General features: G+C 43.3%; 1 protein-coding gene across 1 annotated transcript; it reads left to right on the plus strand.

Moving 5' to 3' along the window:
* The first annotated feature begins 5,742 nt into the window (after nt 1–5,742).
* Nucleotides 5,743–23,653, plus strand: fam110d (family with sequence similarity 110 member D). Its single transcript, XM_070967266.1, has 2 exons — nt 5,743–5,872; nt 19,824–23,653. Exon 2 carries the CDS (start codon nt 20,558–20,560, stop codon nt 21,917–21,919), a length of 1,362 nt encoding a protein of 453 aa, XP_070823367.1. The 5' UTR covers nt 5,743–5,872; nt 19,824–20,557; the 3' UTR covers nt 21,920–23,653.
* The last annotated feature ends 3,801 nt before the right edge of the window (nt 23,654–27,454 follow it).

The following is a 27,454-nucleotide window of genomic DNA, read 5'->3' on the forward strand; positions in this document are numbered from 1 at the left end:
TTGCCTTGTTCCAACAAACGATCCAACTTTTACAGTGTTCAGTATTATTGCAGGTGCCATCTAGACATGACAACGTCTGCAGCCATCCAGCTGACAGACACTGACCCACATACAAAACCTGATCCCTTACTTTGCAGTGTTTGTTTTCACAGAAACCCTGAATGTGTTGGTTTGGGTTGTTTATGTGGAGACCTATTGGCTGACTGACCTCTAAGTCTGTCTGCAGCGTGCTTTTCATAATGCCAGTTCCTTCTCTGGCGAGGCCCTTCGACGTCTGGTATTGTTTCGCCTCAGGAAAGATGTTCTGCCAAAGGCCATGAATCCCTGAGCCAAGTTGAAATACCAAGGGAATGTCTCCCTATGTGTGAGCTGCTTGTCTTTGTACTCAAAGATCAAATATTGATCTTTAATATTTAGGAAATATTACACACTGCATTCCTGCCATTCTCATCGTACACTTTGAATTCCCATCATATTTTCTTCGGCACACAATGAGAGCTGTCCAGAGACATGTCAGCAGATGGCTCCGATCCACAACGCAGCACTTCACACCTCGCTCGGATTCAGCTGCAACCCAGGCATCGATCAGAGCTGTGGCATGTTGGAGCCGAAACAAAACAATGCTTCATGTAGGTCCAAACAACCGTGGCGCTGGGTCAACAATTCTGATGTACGATTCAGGACTTTGCGAACATCTCCCTCTCTTTTTTGTTCCTTCTTCTGGCAAGATTATGAGCACTGAAACAAAACAATTTGGGAGCATGCTTTTTCTCCACCAGATGTAAACTGCAAACAAAAGGCACCGTAACTCTCAGGAGTGTGGTGGGGAGAGGGGTAAAGGTCAGCACAAAGGGCCAAATAAACAGAGGAGGACACGGCGGTGTGAGCCTGTTTAGGTCAACCACCAGGTCTGGGCCTTAAGTCACCACACCCATGTAGAGATGGGAGATCTTATAGTGGAGAAAAGCTTCTGGATCCACTTGTAGCAGTGAAAATGACATGACTGCAGATAAATCATGCTGTCTCAATCAGCTGAACAATCAGCATCAGCATTTAGTTTGGACAACACTTAATGCTAGCTGGATTACATTTTTAAAAATCAACATAACGATACTTAATATATTTTAATGATTCAGGAAAGATCTTGGTTAAATATTCATAAAGGTCGATGCTGACTTGAAGCGAGAGGCAACACGTGTCAACACAAACCATAACATTTCCCTCACAATAAAACAATATTTATAGACAGGAAAGATAAACAAGCTGTAAAGCTGTGGATATGTTATCATTATTATTGCCTTATAAACTTCATATGGTGACTGTGTTGAATGAAGCAGAGCAACATTAGCATTCATCTGGAGTCGATTTAATGAACTTCCATCCAACAGTCACTCTCCTTTAGCTCTGTTTTGGTCTCCACCCCCTCAGGGAAAGCTCTCTTTAGCTGCTAAATGCTCCACTCTGTTGACCAGCTAGTTGCTGACTGTGTCTGCCTGCCATTTGGTGTTGAGCATGTGGCGTCCTGCGGTTTTTTAGAGTTTGTTTTTATGGTGAACCAGAATGGTAAAGTTGTAGGCCATAAAACCAAAACAATCAGCTGAAAGATGCTGAGAGAGCTGCAGAGTTGCTTCTAGGAGTTTCATCACATTGTACATAATCATCTGATCCACTGATAACATGAACATGCTGATAAATGCAGCTTTAATCAACTGATTTAATAGCCTAAACCTGAGGATATCTGTCCTTTTATCATCCACTAAACCTCCTCATTTACTTCATAAATAGGTTTCACTTCCTGGTTTCGAAATAAAGACAAGTGGGCTCCATAAAGTTCGAGTAATACCACAACAGCTTAAGATGCCTTGGGCTCCTTATTATTGAACTCGACCTACAGAAGACAAAGTGTTACTACATCAGTGGATACCTCGACGATCAGCTCTGCACCTCCAAATAGCCACCACATGGCTCACAAGGCTGTCATCAGCTGCAGAGATGCCAGCAAATGGTCCAAGATGGGCCTGGGCAGGAAGCTGGCCACGGTACGGCTTCCTCCCTTTGAAGTGTCATTAATCCTCAAGCTTGAGTGTGTGTGTGTGTGTGTGTGTGTGTGTGTGTGTGGTGCATATATTTTGTGAGGACCAGTTTGAGTTTAAGATCCTGAGTGAGCACATTTTGATGTGATGTGATATTATTGTTTTTCTTACTGTCATGATCTCATGAGAAGATCAAAGCCAATGACGTCTTGAGAATTAAAAGTATATAGAACATCACAAGACTTATTATTTAAAAGGCTGGTTTACCCAAATCTACAAAGATATTTCAGGTTTCATTTTGTTCAGGTTTTGAGATATCTGTTTCTAAGATGTTTACCACCACCATGAATGTTGCTCTGAATAATCCCTAGAGCTCGCTGGGAACAGTTTTTGCTTGAACTAATTTGTCAGAGGTGACCCTTTAACCCTCAAAAGGCGCTTCTGTGAAGTCTGGACCAGTCAAAATGTCCTCACTTTGCAAAAAAAAATGTCCTCTCTCTCAAGAAAAACCCAACAAAAGTTGTAGAAGAGCACTTACACAAATGTATGTTCAACCATGAAGCTCATAGTTGAGAGGTTTTTAGGCATCATGGAAAGACAGAAAGTACATAAAACCTCTGACAACCGCACTTCTAATATTTCCCTGATTTTTTGTGGGTATCCAGTTTCCTCGTCTTAAATAACTCGTGTAAACAGGAGCTGCATGGAGGGGCCTTCATCCCTGTCCCCGAGGAGGGCTTAAGGGAAAATGCTGTATTTGAATAAGATGATGTAAAACGTATTTCAAATGGGCATCAATCCTTGGAGTGTGGCAGAGAGAGATACTTGAGCAGTGTCATTAACTTATGTTGCTTAATACCATGTCGTAAACTGCTTGAGTGAGTCACACACATTTCAGTAAATATGATCCTTCAATGTAAACTGAGGAAGGTTGATGCTCATTGCAAAAGTTGCCATCTTATCCAGGTTTTTTTGATCAAGTATTGTGTTCTTCAACATGTTACGAATATAAAAACGCTTGTTTTTCCATGATTTTAGTGCCTCATTCTTTCATTTCTAAAACAATGTCTAAGTCCATTATATAAAGATTACTGCTCATCAAATAAAGACTTGTTGGAGGTGCTGGAGCTAAAATGTGAAGATGTGGGAATTTGAACACTTGAATCTCTGTAACATTCATTTATTTCTGTTTTTATTGAGGTCCATGACCCAAAGTTACTGACATACATTGGGGAATGCTTTTCCTCCTGTTGAATCATCACAGATCCTTTTGGACCCTGGATGTAACCCTGTTTTCTCTCTCGCCCTCTCAGTACGTGATCTTTCACAACTTTTGCAGGATTATCACCCCGAGTTAACAGGGTCTTAAACCGTTGACTGGCACCAGGAATCGTGCTAGGAATTAGCCACCTGCTACATCGGCCATCCACACGCACATAGCAGCGGAGAGAGGACTCTGCACAGGAAGCGTCCTCCTGGGGGCAAATATGGCGTCAAACAAGGTTGAGGTCGCTCGCCACCTCGCACACAGTGCTCAGCAGGAAGTGTGGCTTCCTTGAGTCGTGGCTGTGAGGGCAGAGGTCAGGGAACGGCATCAGCAGATCGCGTTACTGCACCCAGATGTGGCACAGGACGGCCGTGGCTCCAGTCTGGAGGTGCCCCAAATGCAGCGTGACTGCTTGCTCAGTTCTGCAGAAACAGGAACTTCTATTTTGAGAAATGCCATACCTCTACGATGCAGGAGTGCATTGATCTCTCTTTTTAAAACCTCGATTCTTTCAAGGCTTTGCTGAGCATGCTTGCTATTTTTAAGTGTCACATTTAGACACTTTCCAAACTTGGAACATCAGTTCAACACTTTTCCTGTGAGCTACAGAGCTGCTTCACAGGAACAGTTTTAGTGAAGTGTGAACTGTTCCTCAGGGGCACCACAGAAGAAGTCGGAAAAGAGTGTGTATGTGTATGTGTGTGTGAGTGAATGTGTGATGTTTGCACTATGTACAGATCATGTGAACCTCAGCATGGCTCTGTTTTGCAGCATGTTTATATTCTCAGTAAAATATTTCCAGTGGCTCTGCGTGTGCTGTGCCTCCTCGCTCGCCTGTCTGCCCCGTCAAGAGTGATGAGCTTGGGAATGAGAAACAGGTGTGTGTGAAATGTGTGGATCACTGCTTTATCTCTCTCACTCTCTCTCCCCCCTCCTCTCCCGACCTCTCTGAGCCAGTCGTGCTGAGCTGTGTTTTATGACGAAGGGGATGAAGGGAGGAGGGCGAGAAGAGAAAACACAGAAGGAGAGAGGATGATCCCTGAGAACGCCGCAACGCATAGCTGCAATATTTGCTGTTTACTCTGCGCCTTCAGTCACAAGTTGAGGACAACAGCATGGCGGCATTATGGTCTAAATCAGCAATTACCAACAGCTAATCAACAAGTGATTTTCACTCAGAAAGGCTGCAATAAGTAGAGGAGAAGAAATAAAAGCACCACAGAAATCAGATAAAATGAGCAGTGTGAATGGGTTCCAGTGCTTGGGAATAGAAACATTTTCTGGTGTTATCGTAATCAAACTGCCTCACATGTGACTTTAACAACAACAAAGGGTGTAACATCTAAAGCTGCCCAGATCATGTATGATATGTGGTACTTGTGAAGCTATTGAAGCTAAAAGTCTGATAAGATAATGTGTGAAGTGCACAGTTGAGATTCATTCATCAACAACGGGAGAACAATACTGTTTGAAGCACAATCAATCAATCAATCAATCAGTCAATCACATGCCGGATTGGCATTAGTTAACAAGCTGTACAATCAATCACCATGATACAAAACTGCTCTCAAAGTCTTCAGTGTAGGATTAGCAACTCAATTAGTTTAGTAATTAAAATTAAATTTCTAATATAAGTGAAGTAATCTGCCAGTTTGATGAGATGATTCTCAGCCATGAGTCGTTTTTCAAAGTATTTGTCAAATTCTTTGGTTTATGGCCAAGTACCTGTACCAGCTGTACTTTGTGTTTGGTGCCAATAAGCAACACGCTAAACTAATACACATGGTAACATGAAACCCGCTCCGAGGCACAGCGTCACAAAGCTGTTGTAATGGCTGTAAACTCTTAGTCTTGGCTTCAGTGCAAGTAAACTTTTTATCCAGGCATACATTAAAAAGAGATTATAAGTTAATAAATTGTTAATAAAGACATTTTGCTGCAGGTGTTCTTAAAATTTCTTTTCCAGTAAGTAAGTGGTACCATTGGAGGGATCTTCCTGATGAATTAAATCAGGATATATAGTGTTAATGGACTTCTCACAGCCTGGAAACTTCAGAGTTATTAATTGATTATATAACCTAAATGCATTAACACCATATATTTCTAATATGAATATTAATACTGCCATTAGATGGGAAAGTTTTAGAAATGTGCACTTCAATCACACATTTCAGCACAGACTACTTTAAGCTTGATTTGATTGAACTTCTACCACTAAAACTACTGCAACTGTAAGAATGTTTATGACGCTAACTCACTTATTATGATGTAGTATTGGACGCTATAGTTTCCCCCTAATCCCCAGCCCCCTCAGCGCTCCACTCAGCTCCCTGCAGGCTACACAGGAGTCAGTTTACACAGCCTCATACCTGCCCACCCCCCTCCGCGGCGGGGAGGTCGGGACTCCCTCTTTATCGCGCTGCTGCCATGCAGCGGTCCGTCAGTGTGCCAGCAGTCCGCGCAGAGCGCAGAGCGCAGCGCCACGCTGAAGCAGACCGTCTGTCACAGAGAGGATCTCCACACCTTTCCAGGATTTCAAACACAACAAGAGTGGATAAACTGAGCGGACAAGGTGAGCAAGGAGCGGACTTTTATGTTTTCTAAGCAGGTGTGTGAGTCGAGATTGGGTTATTTTGTGTATTTTTGTGCAGTTTTCCGGTACCGATCAGGGTGGATTCGGGTATGAATTGATTCTTCTGACCAGTGATCCTGCGTGATTATTTTTCACTTTTGCTTCCATATTGTTTTCAATATGTGGCAGCACTATTTTAGCTACACCAGCGAAAGATTGGTTTGGACTGATTGCGCATTAACTGAATCTTTTCTGAAGTGTGTGCTTGAAATTTTTGTCCTTCTTGACAAATAACCAATAGTCTGGTAATTAAAAAAGATCAAAAAGTGCTGTGGTACTGAGTGTCTAAGGCACTCAGCAGTGACTTTACCACACTACCTGGTATAAAATCACATTACCATTATTAAAAACTAGTTAAATCCTAAATTGGATAAATCTCTACCGCACGGAAAAGCACACGTGTCTGCTCTTTTGCAATTTACTGCAGGATTACTTCAGTTTGTCTTCTTAAGAGTCATGCCTGAGATCTTTATGGTGTGTTTATGGCCGATGCCCTACAAGGCAAATTCTCCTTGGCAGCATGTCTGTGATGGATGTCAGGCTTTTTGTAGGTGGTTAATCCATAAACAACAGACAAGGTTTATAGATCGACCTGAAACTGTGTTTTTATTATTTTTGAGAAGTTGACAAGTGTGGCAATTCATCATCCGCCTTGTAAACCTATATGTGGACTCTCTGTTTTTACTCAGCCTTGAAGTCCAGTCAGTAATAGCTCCATGGTATGGAGAGGGTTGGAGAGAGAGATGACTGACCACTGCGCTCTGATTAAAGCAGACACAGCTGACCCGGCGCAGCAGGTTTATTCCATCTTAACTCTACTCTGCACTAAATATTTACATCTGGATGAAATCAGGGGAACGGCTCAAATGAGGCTCTGGCTTCCAAACATCTAATCAGGGAGGAAAGGTTTTGTGATCTTAAACTAAATTAAGCATTTTCCTACCAATGAGTTAATTTAAGAAAAATACATGTCTCGTTTTGTACTCAGTTGTTCGAGCATATGCTCATTATAAAGCCTAAAACAGTGTCACCTGAGAACTTACTGAAGAACAAAAGTAAGTTGGGGACCTGAGGGGTCATTATGCAACACACCCACTCTAAAACTGTAAAGACTGTCTCCTCCGAGGAGACAATCACATGGCCTCGGGGTCAGCTCCACCTTGACCCACCTCTCCCTCTCCCACCCCTCACCTCACTCTCCACTGATATATTTAAGGCTCATGCAGCCCGAGTTGGTTTGATCAGTGTGGGGTCAGGAGTGTAAACAAAGTAGGAGCCAGACTAAACAGACCACACATGTCCTCCAAACACCATCACCCTGAGATTCATAGGTGAGCACGTGTTGGTTTGGCCTGAGCGTGCAGCAGCAGGAGGTTTAATTCACGCGCTGTGATGCAGATCATGAGCTGGCAGTGATGAAGGCTGAATTTCCAGAGGCAGAGGATGATCTTTCAGTTCCCTGCATGAGACAGTGATAATAAAAATAAATAACTGACAAAACAATCTCACCACAAAGTGCATTTAACAGCTCAAATCCCCATTTTTTCCTGAGCACTTTAAGGAGTTCCCGCCCATGTTGGCTTAAAAGATGAAGTAATCTAAGATAATTGCTTTCGTCATAGTTTGTGACTAATCACCCTCAAGGCACGTGTTAAAATGAAGGCAGATCATACATTACGTGTAAGGGTTGAGGAGGTAGATTCAGGCTCCTCCCTACTGTACCTTTCCTTGCTTCAGCTTTTGTTTTTCCTTCAGAGTTTAAGCACACACTCCGACCTGGCGGGCATCCCTGTCTGAAAGCTACAAATGAGTCACAGATCATAAACACCACCAGTCGACATCAATCCTTCGCACTGTGCACGTTTAAATGCAGGATACAAACAACTCTCTGACTGACGACCTACCTGCAAAATTACAGTGTGGAGCGCTCGTAAACCGTTCCCCTTTTCTCCCCGATTCATGTGGCAGTGCGCTAATTTTCCAGCTGTAATACGGCTGCAACTGTGTTTGATGCCAATCCCGGCGGAGCAGACGAGAATACTTCCTCCCCTTGCAGAGCAGGGAGCCCTCGGGCAGCGAGCACAGAGCTGCAGTCTCTGTCTGGGGTGTTGACAGGAGGTCTGACATCATTAACATGACTAAATGAAATGTAATTTAGCTCTTTGCCTTCCCGCTCATAGCACCAGCAGGGGTATTGATGACAATGGTGTTGGTGGTGCAATACTTTTAAATCATGTTGACTTCAGGACCTTTGAGAAAACTCACTCATACAGTAACTGTTCATGCTCTCACCACATCAAAGCCTTCTAAACAGAAGCTCGGCAGCCAGCAGATCGCTGACCTCAGCATGATCTTGCACAGGTCAAACAGTTGAGTATATAATGGGGTATAAGAGCACACCAGGATTTTTCTTCTTTCCTGGACACTATTTTTGAGGCTTTACAAGTGTATAATCTGATTGGTTTGAGCCACATCAGTGCTGACTGCGGAGAACAAGCGGAAGCCGCAGGATATTTCATGGTTTTAGTTCACAATGGGCCGCTCATGTGTTTCTTATCACTTAAAGTTCAGCCGTACCACAGCCACATTCAAGGCATGGTGTTCCCTTCTGCAGAGTGCAGCATGAAAACATTGCATTTTAAGGGGGATGTCAAACATGTGCTCTGTCTAATCCCCGTTTTGTTGCATGGTTGCATGTAAAGACCCCCAAGTTACGGCGAAAGGCTAGAGTTTCTAATTAGAGGGGAAAATATACCCCGCTAATGACATCATCTTCCCCCCGGCACTGTGTTAAAGGAGTGTGTGTTGCTGAACAGCAGCTGGTTTTAGACAGTTGACGTTCTCAGTAGTGTGTGAGACTTCAAACACAAACCGTCAGGCTTATAATTTAGCTTTACTGCTCCTTGTCGCCTTGTTTGGCCCATTGTGCCAACGGTCTCTGGGAACTTCCTTTTCGACCGTTTTCAGGAAGAAACATTTGAAAAAGAGGAAGAAGTTGTCAAAAAAAGTCACAGCTCCTGAGCTCCATCCAGCAGAGAAACAACCCTTTCAGACAGGCACCCTACGATAGAGTAATACCCACTCTTGCAAAGGATTGCTGGGTGAAACCAGAAGTAAAACCTACCATCTATGTTCCAAACTAGTATTTCTTGTGCTTTGTAAACACCAGAGTGTGGAATCATATTCATTGAAGTGATAATTTCATGAGCAGACATATTTTTCTAAATGGATGCGCCTACATATGTAGCTTTTTGGAGCAAAACCTTTACTCGCTGGCTTGTTCCCTGAAAGATTTACGATGCTGCATTCACAAGGACTGTCTTTCAGTGTGTTTTAGCTTGCTAGTAGAAATCAAAATTTGCACCAAATGTTTGCATCTAACTTTGGCACCGCAGCTGATGTAATCACTATCAGTCTTGAAATCTCTCCCAGGCCTGAAGTTTCTGCTCTTACATCACTCCCATCTCCATGGGCTCATAACTCAATCCATAATTAATTGTGAGCAATGAAATGGTGAAACGTGATCTGACAGATCTCCATCTCCTGACAGTCCCCTGTGTGTGGGTGACAGCTGTGAGAGCAGCCCTTCTCTCCGCTGCTCTCACATCCCCGTAATTGTTCACAGTCCGACCGGGCGCCTCTGTAGCTCTGCCACATCCCATCACGCTCAACCGTGCCGCGCTGCGTCCGCTCAACCATGAGGGAGACGACACAGGCCTGGACGTTCCCTCTGACACGGGAGGGGACCGTCGATGCCGCTCTGCGATCTCTTCCGGCTCCTCCAGATGTTTTCTGATTCTGACAGGAGCGAGGGAGGAGACGAGGGGAGGAGGAGAAGAGACAGAAACGGAGGGGTCTTTTGCCGTGGCACTCGGGGGGCTGTTCATGGGGAAGCAGGTCGGTCGATCAGTAATGAGAGAGGACAGCTGGCAGGTTCAACGGAGGTTAACAGCTAAGCGTAGATGGCAGCGAGGAAAAACAGAAGAGCTCAGTTGAGGGTCTGTGTCGTCGGAAGAAGTCATGCTTGTTTGACGCTTTGTTTTGAGGAGGCTGCAAAGCATTAATGCTGGATTTAAGGCCCTGAAAGCTTTCTGAATCAGCTTTTTACTATGAGCGATGGGATCCCACATGAACATTTTCTTGGCAACATTCTTGCTTTTTCTCACTGGTTTGAAGTGGACAGAAAAAAAGGTGTCACTTATTTCTTTCCCTGCACCAATCAGGATTCAGCAGCATTTGAATCAAAGTGTTGATGATCAAATTCAATAAAAACCTCACCTTAACCTTCCTGTTGAAGCAGATTAGCTTTCCCCAAGTTAAACCTTGATTGTTATTTAGCCATTTATTGTGATAGAGACGGATTATAGGGCCTTCAACACTTTAGCTTGCAACTTTCAATACAGTGAATGAGGTGTGCATTAAAAACAGGATGATACATCCTTCATTTGCTTATCCAATAAAGAGTGTGAGAAACTTCAGTGGAGCATTTTATCTCATCAGGAGTTGTAGTCTATGAACCAGCGCTCAGCTGTGCAGATAGCAAATCAATGCTGGCACATTTAAAGTGGTGGAGAGTGTGTAGTAGCACAGGAGGGGAGGGGTTGGATGGGGTTTGGCACTGCAGTCACAGATGACCCAGTGTTTGGGGACACAGCACAGCTGGAACAGCTTTAAGCCCCCAACCCACCCCAAACAGCCCTGTCACAGTCCTCGCAAGTCGGTGTTAAGCTTTTACTGCTAACATCAGCAGCATGTGTTTAGAATAATTCTGCAAATGTTGTGTGAATGTCCTTTTGGCAACCTGCTGTGTCTGTGTGAGAAGAGGGTGGGGTTACGCACATGTTACACTCATTTCTTTTCAGCCTTGCTGGGAGTTCTGCATCAACCCCCTGCTTTCCAACTACTGAGTATCACCCAAACCTTCTGTCCCGTGCCCAGCTTTTCACTCATCATTGTCAGTCTTAAAACCTAGAAGTAGTGGATGCCACCATCTCCACCCGTATGCACTTCTTCTATCCATCACTGTTTAGTGGCTTTTTATTGCTATGTTTTTTAGGACATTTCAGTCAGCTCATAAGCAGGTACACAGGTGTATGATTTACCACCTCCACTCACCATGTTTTGACATTTTAGTCTCTCTTTGCAAGTCTAACAGCCACCATCCACTGAAGCGTCTTTTATCACGTTGTTGAAGCGGACGTATGCCTGGCAGAGTGAAAAATGTGCCGACTTGGTGAAATAAAACATCTGGCAGCTCGCCAGACAGTGCTGTCTTTCAGAGCCTTCTCACCAGCTGAGAGCTTAATGAGGGTTCACAGTGTGGGAACAGGCCTTCATAATTTAAGACTCTGGGAGACTGAGGGATGTGCCCAGATTTCTGCCTATGCACCATGCAGCATAAACAGCCTGAGGGCAGGCTTTTTTTGGGGAGATCTGTGTTACCCTGAGTTGCAAAGTGCATTCCCAGTCCAGGGCTGTGCTGCACACAGTAGGTCACAGCGGTTTGTACTGCTGGTCACATAAGCCTGCAGGCTGGCATGTGGAGGGAGCAGCAGCGGTGGTCATAATTTACTAAACAGTGCTGTCCAGAGCTGAGATGTCTACTTAATGTAGGCCAGATCTGAGCACTTGGTATACAAACTCCACTCTCTCCTGCACCCTCTGTTACTCTCTCTCTGTCTTCTCCCACACAAACATTCATGACACACTGCACACTTTGGCTGCACTCAGCCAAAGAAATTCTAGGTTTTTTTGGCCATTCAATTCATCAATTTACTGAAAAACTCAAATTGTTTTACTGGTATTGCCTTCTATCAATCAGAGAGCACCGCTGTCCCTTTTCTCCCCTAGTGGCCACTGATGGAACTGCAGGTCATGTGGCATGCAAGAGTTCAGAAAAGATTTTGGCTGTTAAAAAGATACTGCTGTAAAACAGAGGAGTTCAAAAATCTTTTGAAGTATCAAACATGAAGCATCAGGGCTAAAATTTTAAAAGCCACACTGAACTGAACCACATAGCTCTACAATGATTAATCAGACAATCATTTTCTTGATGAACTCATGACTTATTTGGTCTTTAAAATGTCAGAAACCAGAGAAAAATGTGCCTAAACTGATGTCTCCAAATGGCTTATTTTGTCGGACCGACAGTAACCAATTAGAGGACTAAGAAAAACTAACTAATATTCACACTTCAGTCAGAAATCACAATGTTTTCATCTGACACTAATGTCCATTTAGTAGAGTCACGTCACACCAGACCTTTCTGGCATATTTGCTGAGTCAGCAGCTTTCTGAGCCACCATTAGGACACATTTTTTGCCCTTTAATAGATCCATCTCCGAAGGCTTAGACCTTATCAAGGCATGTTCATCAATATGCTAATAATAATACAGTTTATTGATATATATTACCTTACGTACATGAGGATCCAGGTTTACGTCTTCTCCTTGTAAGAGTTCACCCTTGTCGGCAGTGAGGTTTTACAGCTGGCCTGAACATTCCTGGACTGTGAGACAGGTTCAGGTGTCTCTGCGTTGCAGTGTGGACAATTAATTTGGATCATTTGTGTGACTTGTAGGTCCCTTATTGCAAACTTTGAGCTGAAACTTCCCATGATAATGAGTCCTCTCATTAGGCTCATGTTCTAAACCTGAATTTAAGATACATTTTCAAGTGAAATGATGGGTAGATTTTGTCAGTTTGAGTCTTTCTTCGGCAAAGCTTGAGTATAGTCAACCCCGAAAAGGTAAATAGTGACTCATAAAACTTTATAGGTCAGAGCTGTTTAATTATCAACAGTCTCAGCAGTCTCCCTGGGCCTGGCCAGTCTGTCGATGAAGGCAAGAATAAATGTGAACGTGTTATCTCAGCAGACGTTATCAGTGTTAGCACTGCACGGGTGTGACAGTGTTCATAAAGGCCTGGTGTACAGTTCTATGGCTGTCGTAAGATGACTATATCACACGTTAAAGCTGTTACTTATATCTGATGGTCATAATTGCTTTAATTATGACCTCAGTTTAGAGGAACATAGCCAGCTAACAATTACTTAGCAGGTGATTAAGTAGGTGATTTTTAGAAAATGATTTATGATGTAGTCAACAGTATAATAATAATTCCCGTTACAGGTTACCAGACTCTTATGTGATGGTGCAAGATTTATTTTACTTATATTCAATAATGATACTGTAAAAGTTCATTATTTTAATAGTATAAAGCAAAATTTCATCAAATCTTACAAATGAGCTAAAATGAAAATGAACTAAAAAGCTAATTAGATTATGAATTGATTATTTACCTGCTTATAAACCAGTGGGCTAATAATTAGCTTGTTAGCTGATTTAATAGCTCTTAGTTTACTGGCTAATTAGTTGTTACATTTGAAGGTTTTTGTTTATTGTGAGTAAAATATTCTTGCTGCCGTTTGCAGATTTCTTCTAGTCTTTAGCTAACCGTGCTGTGTACTTCCACAACCACCCAGCATGCTGCTGAGTGGCACGTATCACTGCCATCTCAAAGTCTGCAGGCCTGATTTCTTTGGCTTGTGGCTCCGTAGCTCAGCTGTCTCTGCGATGATTTGCTTTGAATGACAATAGAGCTGCAGCAGTGAGTTAAGGGCCCATCTTGTCCATTTTACGGTTTGGGGGGAGGTCTATTCAGGTCAGGGTTCCTAAACTTGTCCCAGGTGGCCTACTGCTGTTCCACATGAATGTGGAGAAAGCCCTTGGGTTACCTCTAACCGTAGATCAAGCAGCTAATGGCGCTCAAGGCCTCACAATGGTGACAAGATTTACAATTGGCTACCAGGCTTTGTCTTTTAGGGGACAGTACCCAATGTGTTCCATGGCCCCATCTCTTACATTTTATTGTTACCACGTTGTTATTTGTCCCTTTCCCTCTCTGACTAATGAGGCAGAGCGACCAGGTCAACATGCATCTGCAGACCTGGAGGAGGACCTTTGTTTTGGTCCATTAATAATGCAAAGAAGGACCGGTATGTGTCTTTGTGTGGATCACAGAGGACGACGCCTCCTTTTCTTTGCCCTGCCTCATAACAGACTTCTTCAGGTCTGCGTCTGTAGTGTTGGTTAATGACCGAACCGGACGACGTCATGAATCGTGGCTCATTAGCGACCACGCAGACGCTTTATACTGTAGAGAATCGATGTGCACAGATGCTGCGTCATGACATAAAGGCATCTTTGAATGAGCTTTGGTTAACGTTTGAACATTCAGACATTTCAGTCTGCCAGTGATGATCATTAGTCTGTGTCACCCCTAAGAGCAGGTGTTAGTATAAAGAAAGTGAGGAATGCTAGATGGCAGAGAAAGAGAGGAAGGACATTAGAGATGTCCAGTTGGTTCCTTGTCAGCAGCAGATGCCTCTCATCTGTCCAAAGATTAATTTGACGGGTAAGCGTGCTGAATTCATTTCCCAAGAGCTTCAAAGGTGGTCCGTGTGAATTTATCAACCTCTTATCTTGTGTTTACTTCACTGAATACATATTTCACAGTGGAACTTCCTTTAACCCTCTGATCCCAGGCCAGCTGCTTTCTCTTTGGGTATGCCCGGCGAGCCCAGATGAAGTTGTTCTCCTGTGGGCTCTCTTGAAGCAAACAAACACTTACTGGATTTTTTTGGGTGTTTACTTCAGGGGCACCGCTTTCACATCACAAAAATAAGCAGAACTTCACTTTTTCACTGTCAAATGTGTGTACGTGACAGGATAATCAATAACAAAACTTAAACATGGCCCTTTTCTCAATGGGTCAAATGTAGGTAGCCTAAACAGTGCTGTTGATTAAAAGGAAAACTGGAGCATAGGGTCCCTTCCCGTGACAGGTCTCTGTCAGGGCTGTAGCTGAGCATCTTGATGTAGCATGACACAGAACATCTGGTTCCTCTTTAGCTGCATGGGGGCGCCTGGTTAAGCCTCCCCTGCAGGCTGGGCCATCACAGAGAGGACTCGGGGGAGGCAGGAAAGGATGGGAGAGTGCAGACAGACAGAGGAGTTTTATTAAAGAACAGGGAGATAGAAGGCGTGAGAGAGGGGTCACGCGCTGAACATGGTGATATCGTTTGCGATTCATGTCCCAGAGATCACTTTGCCTGAAGGTTTCACTAGTTTCTTTGTCAACCATGTAGGCTACATCTGGTAACTATCCATTTGGTCATGTATAGTCTAGGTGTTATGCACTATAGCCAGAGACTGACCATGCCCACTTCCTGTATTAAGGCTCACATAGATCTGTGTAACACATAGTAAGGTATGAGTAAACCAGCATGCTTCAAATTAAGGGCTTGAATTGTCGAATTGTGCCATCACCCCCCACATCTTTCTGATATCAGAATTGCAGCTGACAGTTTCTGTGACTTTCTAAGATTAGCTGGACAAGTCGCCACCTGGGCTATGTATAATTCTCCTTTTTTTGCACAACTACTTCCATCTATGGTCATTTGCACAATCAAGTGCAATAGCATGACTGTCGTTGAGGACAGACTGTTAGAAAGTTTGCATCATTATCACAGTTTGAACAATTGTGTAAGTCTCACTCCTCTCCATGATGGCGGACTTCTGGCCCTGACTTTGAGTGCAGCTATTCAAAAGAGGTTTGAACAATTCTGCCTTTAGATGTGTTTGAGCAACAGTTTGTAGGAACAGTTTTTTGAAGCACACTCACCACTTGGCATGTGGGGAAACAGATGAAAACAAACTGTTTTTTATTGTAACTAGGTGATTGGTTAAAAAACAAAATTGTGCACGAGAAAGGATGGTTTTGAAAGATCAATAAGATTCTGGACTAATGGTTTTGGTTTTTGACCTTTTATAGCCAAACTCCCAACCCTTTGTCATGGTTTGTTTAAGTCTCTGAACTGCAACCAGCTTAACCAAAGTGATGGTTTCATTTGAATAGTTTAGAGTCCAGAGGAGGTAAGACTCAGTATTTCTCAAGATATAAGCAAAGATTTTGCAAAAGTCTAAACAAATGAATAAATTTCAAGGCAGAATTGTTTTTCTTTTTCTGTTCAAGGAGAGATTCAGAGAGAGGGAAGATACGCAGGGTGTATACAGGAAGAGAGAGTAGGGAGGGAAATGAGAGGGTATGGACGCCCTGTGGCGTATACAGGAGACTTAAAGAGATGACGAGTGGGAAGGAGTGCAGGAATGAAAGACACAAGCTTAGGTAGCATTATGAAGCTGAGGGTTGGGGAGGGGGTCACTGTGGAGATGAGAAAGAGTTTAGAGGTTAATGACAACCTACAGTGAGAGAGGAAGGAGGTCACGTAACAGGAGAAAGATTCATCTCACGCTTTTCACAAACCTGGCGATCACAGGAGAAGACACTGGTTACTAATTTGGCTCATTATGGTCAGTGGACCTAATGGTGACTGTTATTCTGCTGCAGCTCCCAGCTGAGTGTGTTTAAGTGTGTGCTTTCAAACCTTTTCATCATGCAAATTTCTCCTCCCTGTTGCAGCAGCTTGCTCTGTTTTAGCCTATTTTAAATTTATATTTAGTTGTCCATTTTTAGCACCATTTCCCACGAAGACATTGTGTCCTAAACAACTGTCGCTTAGCATTGTGATTCACTTTGAGTCATATGATGTCCAAGATAACACTTAGAGCAAGAGATAACCTCTGAAAGTAGCTGGTTTCCTTCAAGCTCTGGATGTCAGATTCAATGAACGCACACCACCGTGAAGAGTAGAGCCAAACATTAGATGTAGGACAAATATGGATGTTGCCCATATTGTTGTGGATTATGACTGTTGGGTCAGTAGGGATTAACAGTTGCTGTATCCATAGGTATTGCCCCGTGTATTCTTTATATAATTATGCATTCTTTACCCCCACCCCCTCAACGGAAAGTCAACATCAGGATGAATGACTTTGTCTAGGCTCCTGTGGTGATAATCCTGTTTAATGCTTCAATAGCATTAGCATTTTGAGCTCAGATGGGAAACAGATTGGTCTGAAAGAAAGTTCTAATAAATACCTGTACACCGTTACCAATATTCCCACTTCCTCCGCATTTTCCACCCATTTTTCGTGTTTCATGCTCAATCCAAACCCTTTCTTCCTCTTCCACACCTGTTGTGAGACACTTTTCCCGGAACTCTACCTCAACAATGGCTGACTTTCCCGACCTCTGTCAGCCCGACATCTGGAAAAAAACAGCTAGCTAGAGCTAGAGGGAGTAGCCCCCCTCCCTCAGTGAATTTATAGTGGCATGCCATTTGACAGGCCAGAGCTCCTCTGTGAGATGTGTCCCATCTAATGTGTCAGTCGAAATTTAGTTTAGCTTGTCGATGCAGACAACTGTTCAATGTTATTATTAATATTTGTTTAATCTTAGCTAATGGGCCATGTAAAAGAAATTTGCTGGTGAGAGAAACATTCAGCACTTGATAATTAATGTCCACTAACCCACTGCTGTTATCTACAGATGAGTTTGAGTTTGGTTACTTACGTAAGCTATTTTCCTAATCCTTGCACTTAAACATAAGGATACCTGAGTGAAAATGATCTCACCTAAATGACAGAATATTGTATTGTATTAATTGTAAGGAAAAAAGTGTTGAGACTAAATGCTTTGTTTTCCTTTAGCATTTTTTTTTTTTACTTATATAAAGTCATTTGATTTGATTTAAGTGTCAGTAAAGTTCATACAGACATGTAGGTTTGAACGTTGCTCATGACCTCTGTCTCATGTCAATCTGTAACACTATTACTTACAGTAATAGTACTATCATACAAATCAAACTGCTTTAAAAACATAAGACGGAAAACCTGGGGTTCAGCCGCTATCAGTGGTGTCACGTGGTTTGTCTTGAGACACGGATCCTATTTCCTGCCAGAGGAGGTTGTTCTTTGTTTTACCTCATGTGAAGGAAAAGTTAAAATAGCATTTGATAACACTTGAGGCAGACGTGCGGGAACAATAAGCACAACAATATAACACCCTCCTGCTGTCTAGCACAGCACAAGGAGCATTTATCTCTCCAGATGGACTCTTAATACATTTTTAGGAGCGGTGAATGAAAAACAGGCTCCACCTGTGCCTCAAGATGTGTTCTTTGTCTTCCCAGTTTGCACATTGCAAACTCATAGCTTCTTTTAGTGGGCATGAAAAAGCTGCAGAATGAGAGAAAGGCTTTATGATCTGCAGCCCAGCTACAGGCATACGGCCCTCTTTCATTTACAGGGAAACCTCTTATTGCCTTGTGCTGACACACACACATGCTTATACGCTCAGGCGCAAAGCTAGAGCAGACACACAAATATAACCACGACCGCATGCACATACACATGCATATATACATAGACACATGATAACAGTGCTGGGATGTTTTCATACTATAAATACTCCTCGGGTAGAGCCTATTCCCATTATAGACATGTGCAGCCTCCTCCCCCCAACTTCCCGCTCCCAAATCCTCATATAGCAAGAAAACATAAAATATATGGAACATCTCTCTTCACAGAACACATCATAAATACAAAATGTGGCACCATTTCACAGAGTCATGCCTTATGTTTGGTTTAAAGTGTCATTTAACTCGCTTTAGTGGCTTGTTAATTTGAAGAACAAGCTGTTTAACTGTGACTATGAAAGAGTTATTACTTCAGAAGTCTATTGGTTTAACTAAGTGACACTTTATGGTGTTTAAATTGCAACAGCCTAAGTCTAGTTTTCAGTGCAGATGCATGTTTAAAACTTTAAAGCTGTCAGATACACTACTCCATCAAGAAATTGAACATTTTCTGACAGATTTCAGCCCCTTGAATTACTGGTATCAGTGTATTGGCTGTGACAGACAGAAAAACTGGTGCCAAGACAGTTTGCTCATAGCAATGCCACATTATAGAAGAGAGAAGTTGAATATACACTCAAACATTAATTTTAAAAATCATACAGAACTGATTCAGGAAACTGATTTCTGCAGACACATCAGCATGTGCTTGGACAACAGATATTGTCATCTTACAGCCAACTCTGACAGGATGCCGCTACTGTCACACTACGAGCGACAAAGCTACAAAACACCAAAGCGTGGCCAGCTGCAGGGCCGAGTCGCTGCTGAACTGTTGCTCATTGACGTAGTTCTGTCAGGGTTGTGTGCTTCTGTCACCGCAGATCATCAGATGAGAGCACCTAAGGAGACAGCTATCCTTTTTCGTTTGTCAGTGTCAGTTAGCTAAATAACACTACCACAGCTAGCCATTGTGCATTTAAAAATGTCCATTGCATACTGGGTACTCCTGCAATAGCTGCCACCCACTGCCAAGCTGCATTTTATTTGTCCATCATGTCCATCATGCAGCAACAAGTGTTTGGTGTCAGTTTGTTTGCTTTCACTGAAAATGACTTGTAGCCTTTTGTTTATGTCACCATAATTTTGAAATAAGGACTACTGAGAAAAATTAAAGAAATGCTTGCATAGGAAATGTTACCTGTATGTGCTTGTGCTTGTTAATTCAGATGTGTCATATTTGTGTCCACATTTATAAAATTGCTTACACCACATTCAGTGACAAAGGAAAAATGCATTTTGTTGATGCAGTTTTTTCTCACTGGTTCAGCAGCAGCATGTTAGCATTGCATTGAATGCTGACTTAGATTGGAGTGTCACCTACTTGTCTAAAAGTAGTATGCTTATTGGGATTTGATATGTAAAATAGAGGGTCATTAAATGTTTACATGTGTCAGCTCTGCATAGCTGCCATCTCCAGACATGTAACTCCCTCCAGCTTTAAATAAGCACAATCTGATCTGAGCTTTAGGGTTCACAGTCTTTCCTGCCATCTGGTCTCTTCTGCTCGCAACTAAAACTAACTCTAACTCTTCCAACTAAAACCACTTCTTCTCTCTCTGTGTCTCCCAGGGGTCCACGCAGGTGAGGTGAGGACAAGGGCAGGATCTGCATCTGCCCCATCTTTCCATCAACGACCCGAGTGCCTCGGTGCCGGCCACCCTCAGGTCACCTCAACCACGACGGGCGCCAAACAATAAAAGTCTTGACCCGGCGTCCCTCAGACAGCCCGCACAAAGCAAATATTTGAGGCCATTATATCTAATTTCTCAAGGCAACCGTCACTGAAAAGATCAACAGTGAAGGGTGTTGTTGGGAGACAGAAAGAGAGAAGAAAAAGTGGGGGAGGAAAAAGTAACCCTTTCAAAGAGCACCCTGCCTGCTATTTCTGCTGTGCTGTGGGCAGGGAGCGTCTCATTTGGGAGTGCTCTTGGCTGACAAGAAAAGGACTTCCCTGTGCCCTGCCTGCCTATCCAAATGCCTGTGTAAATACTGGATAGAGATATCACTTCGTCTGGGCTCTAACGTCGCCCAACAAAGAGACTGTGAGCTATCTATAGACAGCGTTACAACAAACTTGGACTCTGTGGTCTCCAGAATTGCTACCTTTCTATTACCCCTCGAGGAGGACTCAAGAGAACAGGAATGAGAGCCGGCTCAGTTTTCTATACTTAGAAACTTTTGCAAACACTCTCACTTCGTTTGAAATCTTCACAGGGCCAACAACTGCTCTCTGGGGGACACCGGAAGCTGTCAGTCATTTGGGGGCTGCAGTTTTGATGTCTTTCCCAGCTCAGTGAATCAACATGAAGCCGCTAACCCCCGCTGGATCCCCCTCTCCTCTGAGGCTCCTCAACAAAGGTCCAGACTACCTGCGCAGGCAGATAGATGGTGGAGGCCACGGCCGCTCAATCAGCGCTGTGGAGAGGCTTGAGGCAGACAAAGCCAAATATGTTAAGAGCCAGCAGGTGATCAACACCAAACAGGAACCTGTACTGGTGCCCTGTGCTACTCCACCCCCACAACCCCGGCGAGCTGTTTCCATCCCCGGTAGCCTGACACCCCACCTTCCCCCACGGCGCTCATCCAACACTCCCTTCTCTACGCTCTCTGGATCCATCACCTCAAGAGATGAAAACGAGAATGACGACTCCCGCAAGGAGAACAGACGGACTTCTGTTGACGTTGAGGCGCATAACAGGAGCAATGTGAACAATGTAATGCCTCCTAACCCCAGAACTCCTGGAAATAGCAGCTTGGTGGCACCACACAGTGCCCCTGTACTCAGAAGAAGCACAGGCAAACGCATGCTGAGGCCGGACTCCCTCATTATTTACAGGCAGAAGAAAGAGTGCAAGAGCCCCAGTGGTGCAGCAGTGGGAGAGAACAACAACATGGAGGTGAAGGGCTACAGTTTCGTCCGCCGCCTCTTCCAGGGCTCCATGAGGGAGAAGAGTAGTGGAGGTGAAGGTAGAATCCAGAAGATGGTGATCGGTGAAGAAAAAGCGCCATCAAGGGATGGAGACTCCCGCATGTCTTGGACCAATGACAAAGACACTATGGATGGTGGACCAGGGAGCAGGAGGTCTAGTAAAACTGACCAAGAACGCAGCCCAGCGTCTGTCCCCAGCCCTGGGTTTACCTGCACACTTGAACGGACTAAGAATGGATGTACAGATGGTACCAGTGACGAAGTTAACAATGGTATCACCAATGGCGACCACTCAAGTAACCATGATGATGAGAATGACCCATGGAAACGGGCGTCACCCCCATCAGCACCCAGAAAGCAGTTTGGGGTGTTGCAGCGCTCTAAGTCAGACTTGCGTCTGCGCTGCTCGATAGCATTATCAGAGCAGGAACATTTCTTTGACTTCTGTGGGCTGGACATGGACATGATAGAGCGTCTGGGTCGAGAGAACTTCCTCTCTGGTGCCAGCTCCATAGACACACTCTCACTGGCCCTCCGCAGTGTTGGCGGGGACGGCTGTGGTGGCTCAGAGCCCAGTGAGTTCTCCCGGCACTCGGGAGATGGGCTCTTTCAGGAGGAGCTGGCTGACCAGCTTCCCACTGGTGTTTCAATCATTGAGAGAAACGCTCGTGTCATCAAGTGGCTTTACGGGTGTAAGAACGCTGCTCGAGAGGGACCCAAAGAGTCTACTGTTTAATATAGGGACAAGGAACCATGTGTCATGGAGTGCAGAGAGTCTGAAGGTTTCTTTAAAGATAGTAACAACTAGGTTTGTAGGGTCAATTTTCACGGCACATGATCACCTTTAGTCTCTTACTTCCTCCAACTCCAAAGAAGCGGACGACTTGTTATCTCCTGTCAAATTGATATATTGTATTTATAGATCCTATGGAAGTATTGTGTGGGTATAGACAGACCTTACTGGTGAATGGAACCATTTCTCCCTTTGGTATCTGTGTGTGTATGTGTGTGTGTTTGTGTTTGTGTGTGGCTGTGTGTGTGTGTGTGGCTGTGTATTGAGATTGGACACTGCTGTCCTCTCCATTTGTAGCTTCTTTTCAGTTATTGACCGAACTGGATTCAGAACTGATCTGAAATCAGCTCCTGTGACCCCTCACAAGGCACATAAGTGTATGTTGGTCATGACACAGTGGACACAGTTTAGTGCCCTTGACACCAACACTCTCCTTCAATGACTAAATTAAAATGGAAAACCACTAAGCTATGTTTTTTTCTAAACTGGAAAACTGTTGTGTGAGTGTGAAGTGAACCATGAGTACCTCATTCGGATCTGTCCCAGTTTAGTTTGTGTGTTGCTTTTTTTTTTACTCCTTAAACGCAGGCGTTGGAACAAACATGCGAGGCGCCCCTGTGGGGTTGTTAATGCACTGAACTGGACAGAGAGAGAGGAAGTGAAAGATAGCGATATAGCTTTTACTCTTTGCAGAGATTCATCTCATGTAACATGTAACACTGAGCTAGATTCAAAGGAGCACCTGCAGTGGAAGACAAGCAGCCAGGCCTTGGCCAGTAATTTACATCATTTTCATCTCATTTTAAACCCCAAAGAGGGTCAAATCTCACACGGAATACACTGACCAATAATCACGTGTGACACAGTTATTGATTACCACTGCTAATGCTTCATGCACGTTCACAGCTCACAGCTGTGTAAGCTACAGAGATGAAAGGGAAAGATTCCGGTGGGAGCAAAACTGGACTTTTGCAAACAAATATAGAAAAATTTCTCTCAAAATAGGTTTAAAAAATGAAGAAAATCTCACAAATAATAGATTCACCTCTAAAGGTAAAGAGCTCAATTTGTCAGTCCTTCGCTGTGGGTATATTTAGGATGTCACTTTTACCATCTGGCAGTTTCCAGATGTTTAACCTTCCCAGCTGGCTCAGTCAGCCCGTTTCCCATCAAAACAAGCAGAGGGAGGCTGAAACTGCCCTCCTTCCTCAGATAACCACAGATCCTACCTCACTTCATCCATCCTTCAGTGATTCTTACTTTATCTCCATGAAAGGTCATTTCCACCGCTTGGCCTGGATGATGCCACTGAAATATGAACTGAGGGTCTGCCGAGGTATGTAGAGGTTAGACAGGGAGGCATTCTGGACCGAGTAATACTGGACCCAAGGGCACGACTATTTGTACATGTGATAAATTAATACAGTTACTTGCAGCTATGATGTGTTTTTTCTGTATTTATCATCAGCATGAAACACTCCTGAAATTCCTTCAGACTGACTGTTTTTTTGTTTTGTTTTGTTTTATATCTCCCTGCTAAATTTGGTTGCATGTTTGCAAAGTGGCTCCACAAAATTCTGAATCTCTCTTTTTATTTGATATATATGAGAGATTTAGTTTTTATTCCAAAGACGTATGTGTATAATGTACACAGCAAATAAACACAGAGAAAGAAATGTTTGCGTGTAGGTCATTTATTTGTTGTCTTTGTTGTGTTTTTTGTGTGATTTTACAAACTCAGTGATGTATAATATCGCACATTGCAGTCTGAGAGCCCAGATGCATCCATGATAATTAAAAATTCTAACTAAAAACATGGTGCAAAATATTGTTTTATCAATATAAAAACATACAGAAAAGCTACAACTAAGTTGTTCTGTAATCTTAGGGGTTAATGGTCGACTGAGTCAGTGTTGTGACGCTGCCACGTCCTTGACTCTTTGGTTTCTACCTCCACCACATTACATCTCATTTTTCACATTATCTCAAGTGGCTACGCGCTAATCCTTTTAGCATTCCCTGCATAGTATGCTCTTGAGTGAGTTGCAACAGGTTGTGTTTACAGACAAGGAGGCCTCTGTGTGGCCTGATGCTATGTCTACGCCATCCGAGAGCCGACCCTCCACCCCCGTCTGCAGGCTCCTCCTGACACCCTTTGTCTTTTCTCTCCCTTTAGACATGAGTCAGCTTTTGTCTCCACGTGCACCAACTCACAAACTGTTCAACTCTTATGGGGAAAAAATGTAGAACTAGTTTTATTTTCTCCCTGAGCTGGAGGTCAGAACTTGAATCTCGAAAAAGGTGACGCTTTTTGGAAATGTCAGGAAATTGGTGGGGAAAAGTTAGATGAGAAAATTGGTACCACTTCTGTCAGGAGGTGGTTAACTTAGCTTGGGGAAACAGCTAGCCTATTAGCCCAGCCGCTATTCACCGAGAAATAGTTACAGCTTGTAACTCCCTGTACAACCCCAACTTCTCATATATAGATTCCCATTTTTATACAGATTCAACAAAGCAGCTATGTTTTAATTTGTGAGGTTGATGTGAGGTACTGAAAGGCTGATATTCGTACGTTGGAGAAAGCCAGGCTAGCTGTTTCCCCGATTCCAGTGTTGCCAAGCTAGGCTAATAACTGGCTCCAGGGATATACGTGAAAGTTTTCTACCTCATGTAGTGACAGGCAGTGGTTGGTTAGCTTAGCATAGCACAAAGACTGGAAACAAGGCTTGCTTGGCTCTGTCTCTAAAGCTCACTTATTAACTTGTTATGTGTGGTTTGTTTAATGTGGACAAATACTTTAGTGTAACATTACAATTTGGCATTTGTTGCTAGAAAACCAGTGGAAACTCCAGCTTATGGCCATGAAATAGTCTGGCACATGAATCTTCATGGCTTTATTTTGTGTAGAGATTACCTTAGAGGTGCTGGTAGGTGTAAGTTTGTTACCCTCTGCAGTCCTTATGCTAAAGCTAATTGCTAACTTCTCTCCAGCTACATACTTAGAATGCAGACATGAGAATAGCATCAATCCTCTCATCTGTCAGAAAGTGAATAATTTTCTTTCCCACATTTCAAATTCTTCATTTAAGATATCCAAATGAGCTGTATTTAGTCTTACAGATGTGAATTAGAGACTGTCTCCACATCCCAATAAAATTACCATGTCTGCTGTCCGGCTAAGTCGCTCCATTATTCACTGTCTATGGAGCAGCTCCAGGGTTTGTCTGTGGATGACCTCATCTGCTGCTCAGCTTGAGGAGGAACTTAAAATTCACAAAGGAAAAAATATGCGATTTTGATAATAATGAAAAAGGACTTTTTCTTTTTAAAGAAGCCCAAAATGGTTTACGGACATTTGAGGATACTAACGTCCGACACAGTCCCAGGGCTCCGATGTGCAGACGCTGAAGAAATTTTTGCTGGGTGGTTGTTTCTTCAGAGAGCCCTAAAGTCTTTAAGTCTCTAACAGCAACACACACAGTGTAGCTATGCACATCCAATCTCTCTATCCCTTACCACACTTCCCTTTCCCTCACTCTGTCTCTCCCAAAGTAGAACAAAACAATAGCCCTCCTGTGCGCCTGTGTCTATGTCTGCTACACTGACCGGAGGGCCTGCTGTGACATCCTGTTTTGGGTTCATAGGACATATGGTCATGTTTTGGGTTGGGCCTTTCTTCTTCAGTCTGCCTGGAAATAAAGAGACAACAGCTGGCACAGTAGAGGACAATTCAGATCTTACTATTACAAGAATGACAGGGTTTATGTAGGACTAGTGTGGAGCTTTCCCGGGGTGGAAGGTCGAGCTGGTGTACCTGTTCAAGACTTTAGTGTGCTTGCAAAAATGCTTGTTAGTTTGAAAAGTGGATGATAAACCGGCAGGGATGCACCACTCCAGGCTTTGATGGTGCTGATGTGGTTTTTCACTCACATTAAAATACACCACAGGGGGTCCAAAGACCTCCTGCTTTACACTTCCGCCCACCAGCCGAATCCTGTCCTACAAAGTTCTGACCCATTAATGACCGGACATACTGGTTTGGAGTTTTTACTGAACAAAACATCTCTTGAAACTTCACAAAGCTATTCTTAGCAATCTAATAAGCCACAAATGCACAAAATCAAACAGTTTATAATCCATGCAAGCAGTTGTGGGTTTACTTTGTTCATGTTGTAAGAGCCTTGCTTAAAGGCCCTCACTGCCACAAAAGCATGACAGACTTATTTCTAGGGCAACAAATGAAAATCTGATTCCCTCGTTGCCTGGAGTTTTAAACTCATTGCGGTCTTGAACGCTTCTGGCAACTGTCACAACAAGATTTTATAAGTGTCACATCGCACAGGCAGGCAGAACATGAGCTTCTTTCGGGATAAAAACCTCCAGTCCAGCTGCTGATAAGAACTCGGGTCAAATACTAACATTTTATGTCCGACTGGCCTCGAACCATGATGCATTTGTAGCTGGGATTTTTCCTCTCTGCTCTGAGAAACAATAATGTGTGTCAGGGTTAGCATGGGTTGTGAAGTGTGTCAAATCTGGCCTAGTTCTTCTGCGCCAGCAGCTTCAGCAGACTGCGGATGTCTACGCTTGAGAGAAACTCAGTTCATGACTCAGGAATAGAGAGGCTGAACACACACAAAACTAGCACACAGGTCTGCATGATCTGCCTGGACAAGAGTAATACACCTCAGTCAATTAGCCGCCGATACAAGCCATAGCTTCATTAGTCATGTGCTACATGCATCAAAAAGTTACAAGCATGGGAGACTTTGCAGAGACAGTGGTGGCTGGAACTGAAGATGCCAGTGAGGACAAGTGTCCCAGTTTCACTCTACTGTACACACCGATTCTGACCAGATTTTCAGTATGGAACTCCTCAACAATAGAAAAATTAAGTAGTTATAATAATTAGAAAGTTTATTTGTAGAGAACTTGTTGCCTTAAAAAGTGCTTTACAACAAACACATAAACACAGCAATAAAATCCACAGTAATGTAAGGATAAACAGGCCGACATAAAGGGCAAAGCAGGAATAAAACTTAAAACAAACCATAAATAAAACATCAAGGGTGAAATGTAAAAACAGCGAGTGAACTAAAATAGAACAGTGCACGGCGTAAGTGCAACGTCAGGATAAAGTACAGTGTGACTCAAAAGTTAAGAATAAAAACAAAGCTTAAAATTAAAAGCAAAAATTCTAAGATAGCCTGTCGATATAAAAATATGACTTCAGAAGTGATTTGAAAGAAGATTCTGATGCAAAAAGCTGGAGTTCCTCAGGCAGGTCGAGCCCTGACAGCAAACACTTGGCCCCCTTCAGTGTTTAAGCGTGAGCTGGGAGCAGTCAGCAGGATCTCAGCCTGCACGCCGGTCAGTGAAGGGACAGCAGTTACGATTCATATCATATATCTATTTAAAGATGTCAGTATGCAAACTAAATTTGCATGAATTTGACTCACCATAAAAATACAAAGCAAA

Source organism: Chaetodon trifascialis, chromosome 7, assembly GCF_039877785.1.
Source record: "Chaetodon trifascialis isolate fChaTrf1 chromosome 7, fChaTrf1.hap1, whole genome shotgun sequence".
Classification (NCBI taxonomy): Eukaryota; Metazoa; Chordata; class Actinopteri; order Chaetodontiformes; family Chaetodontidae; genus Chaetodon; species Chaetodon trifascialis.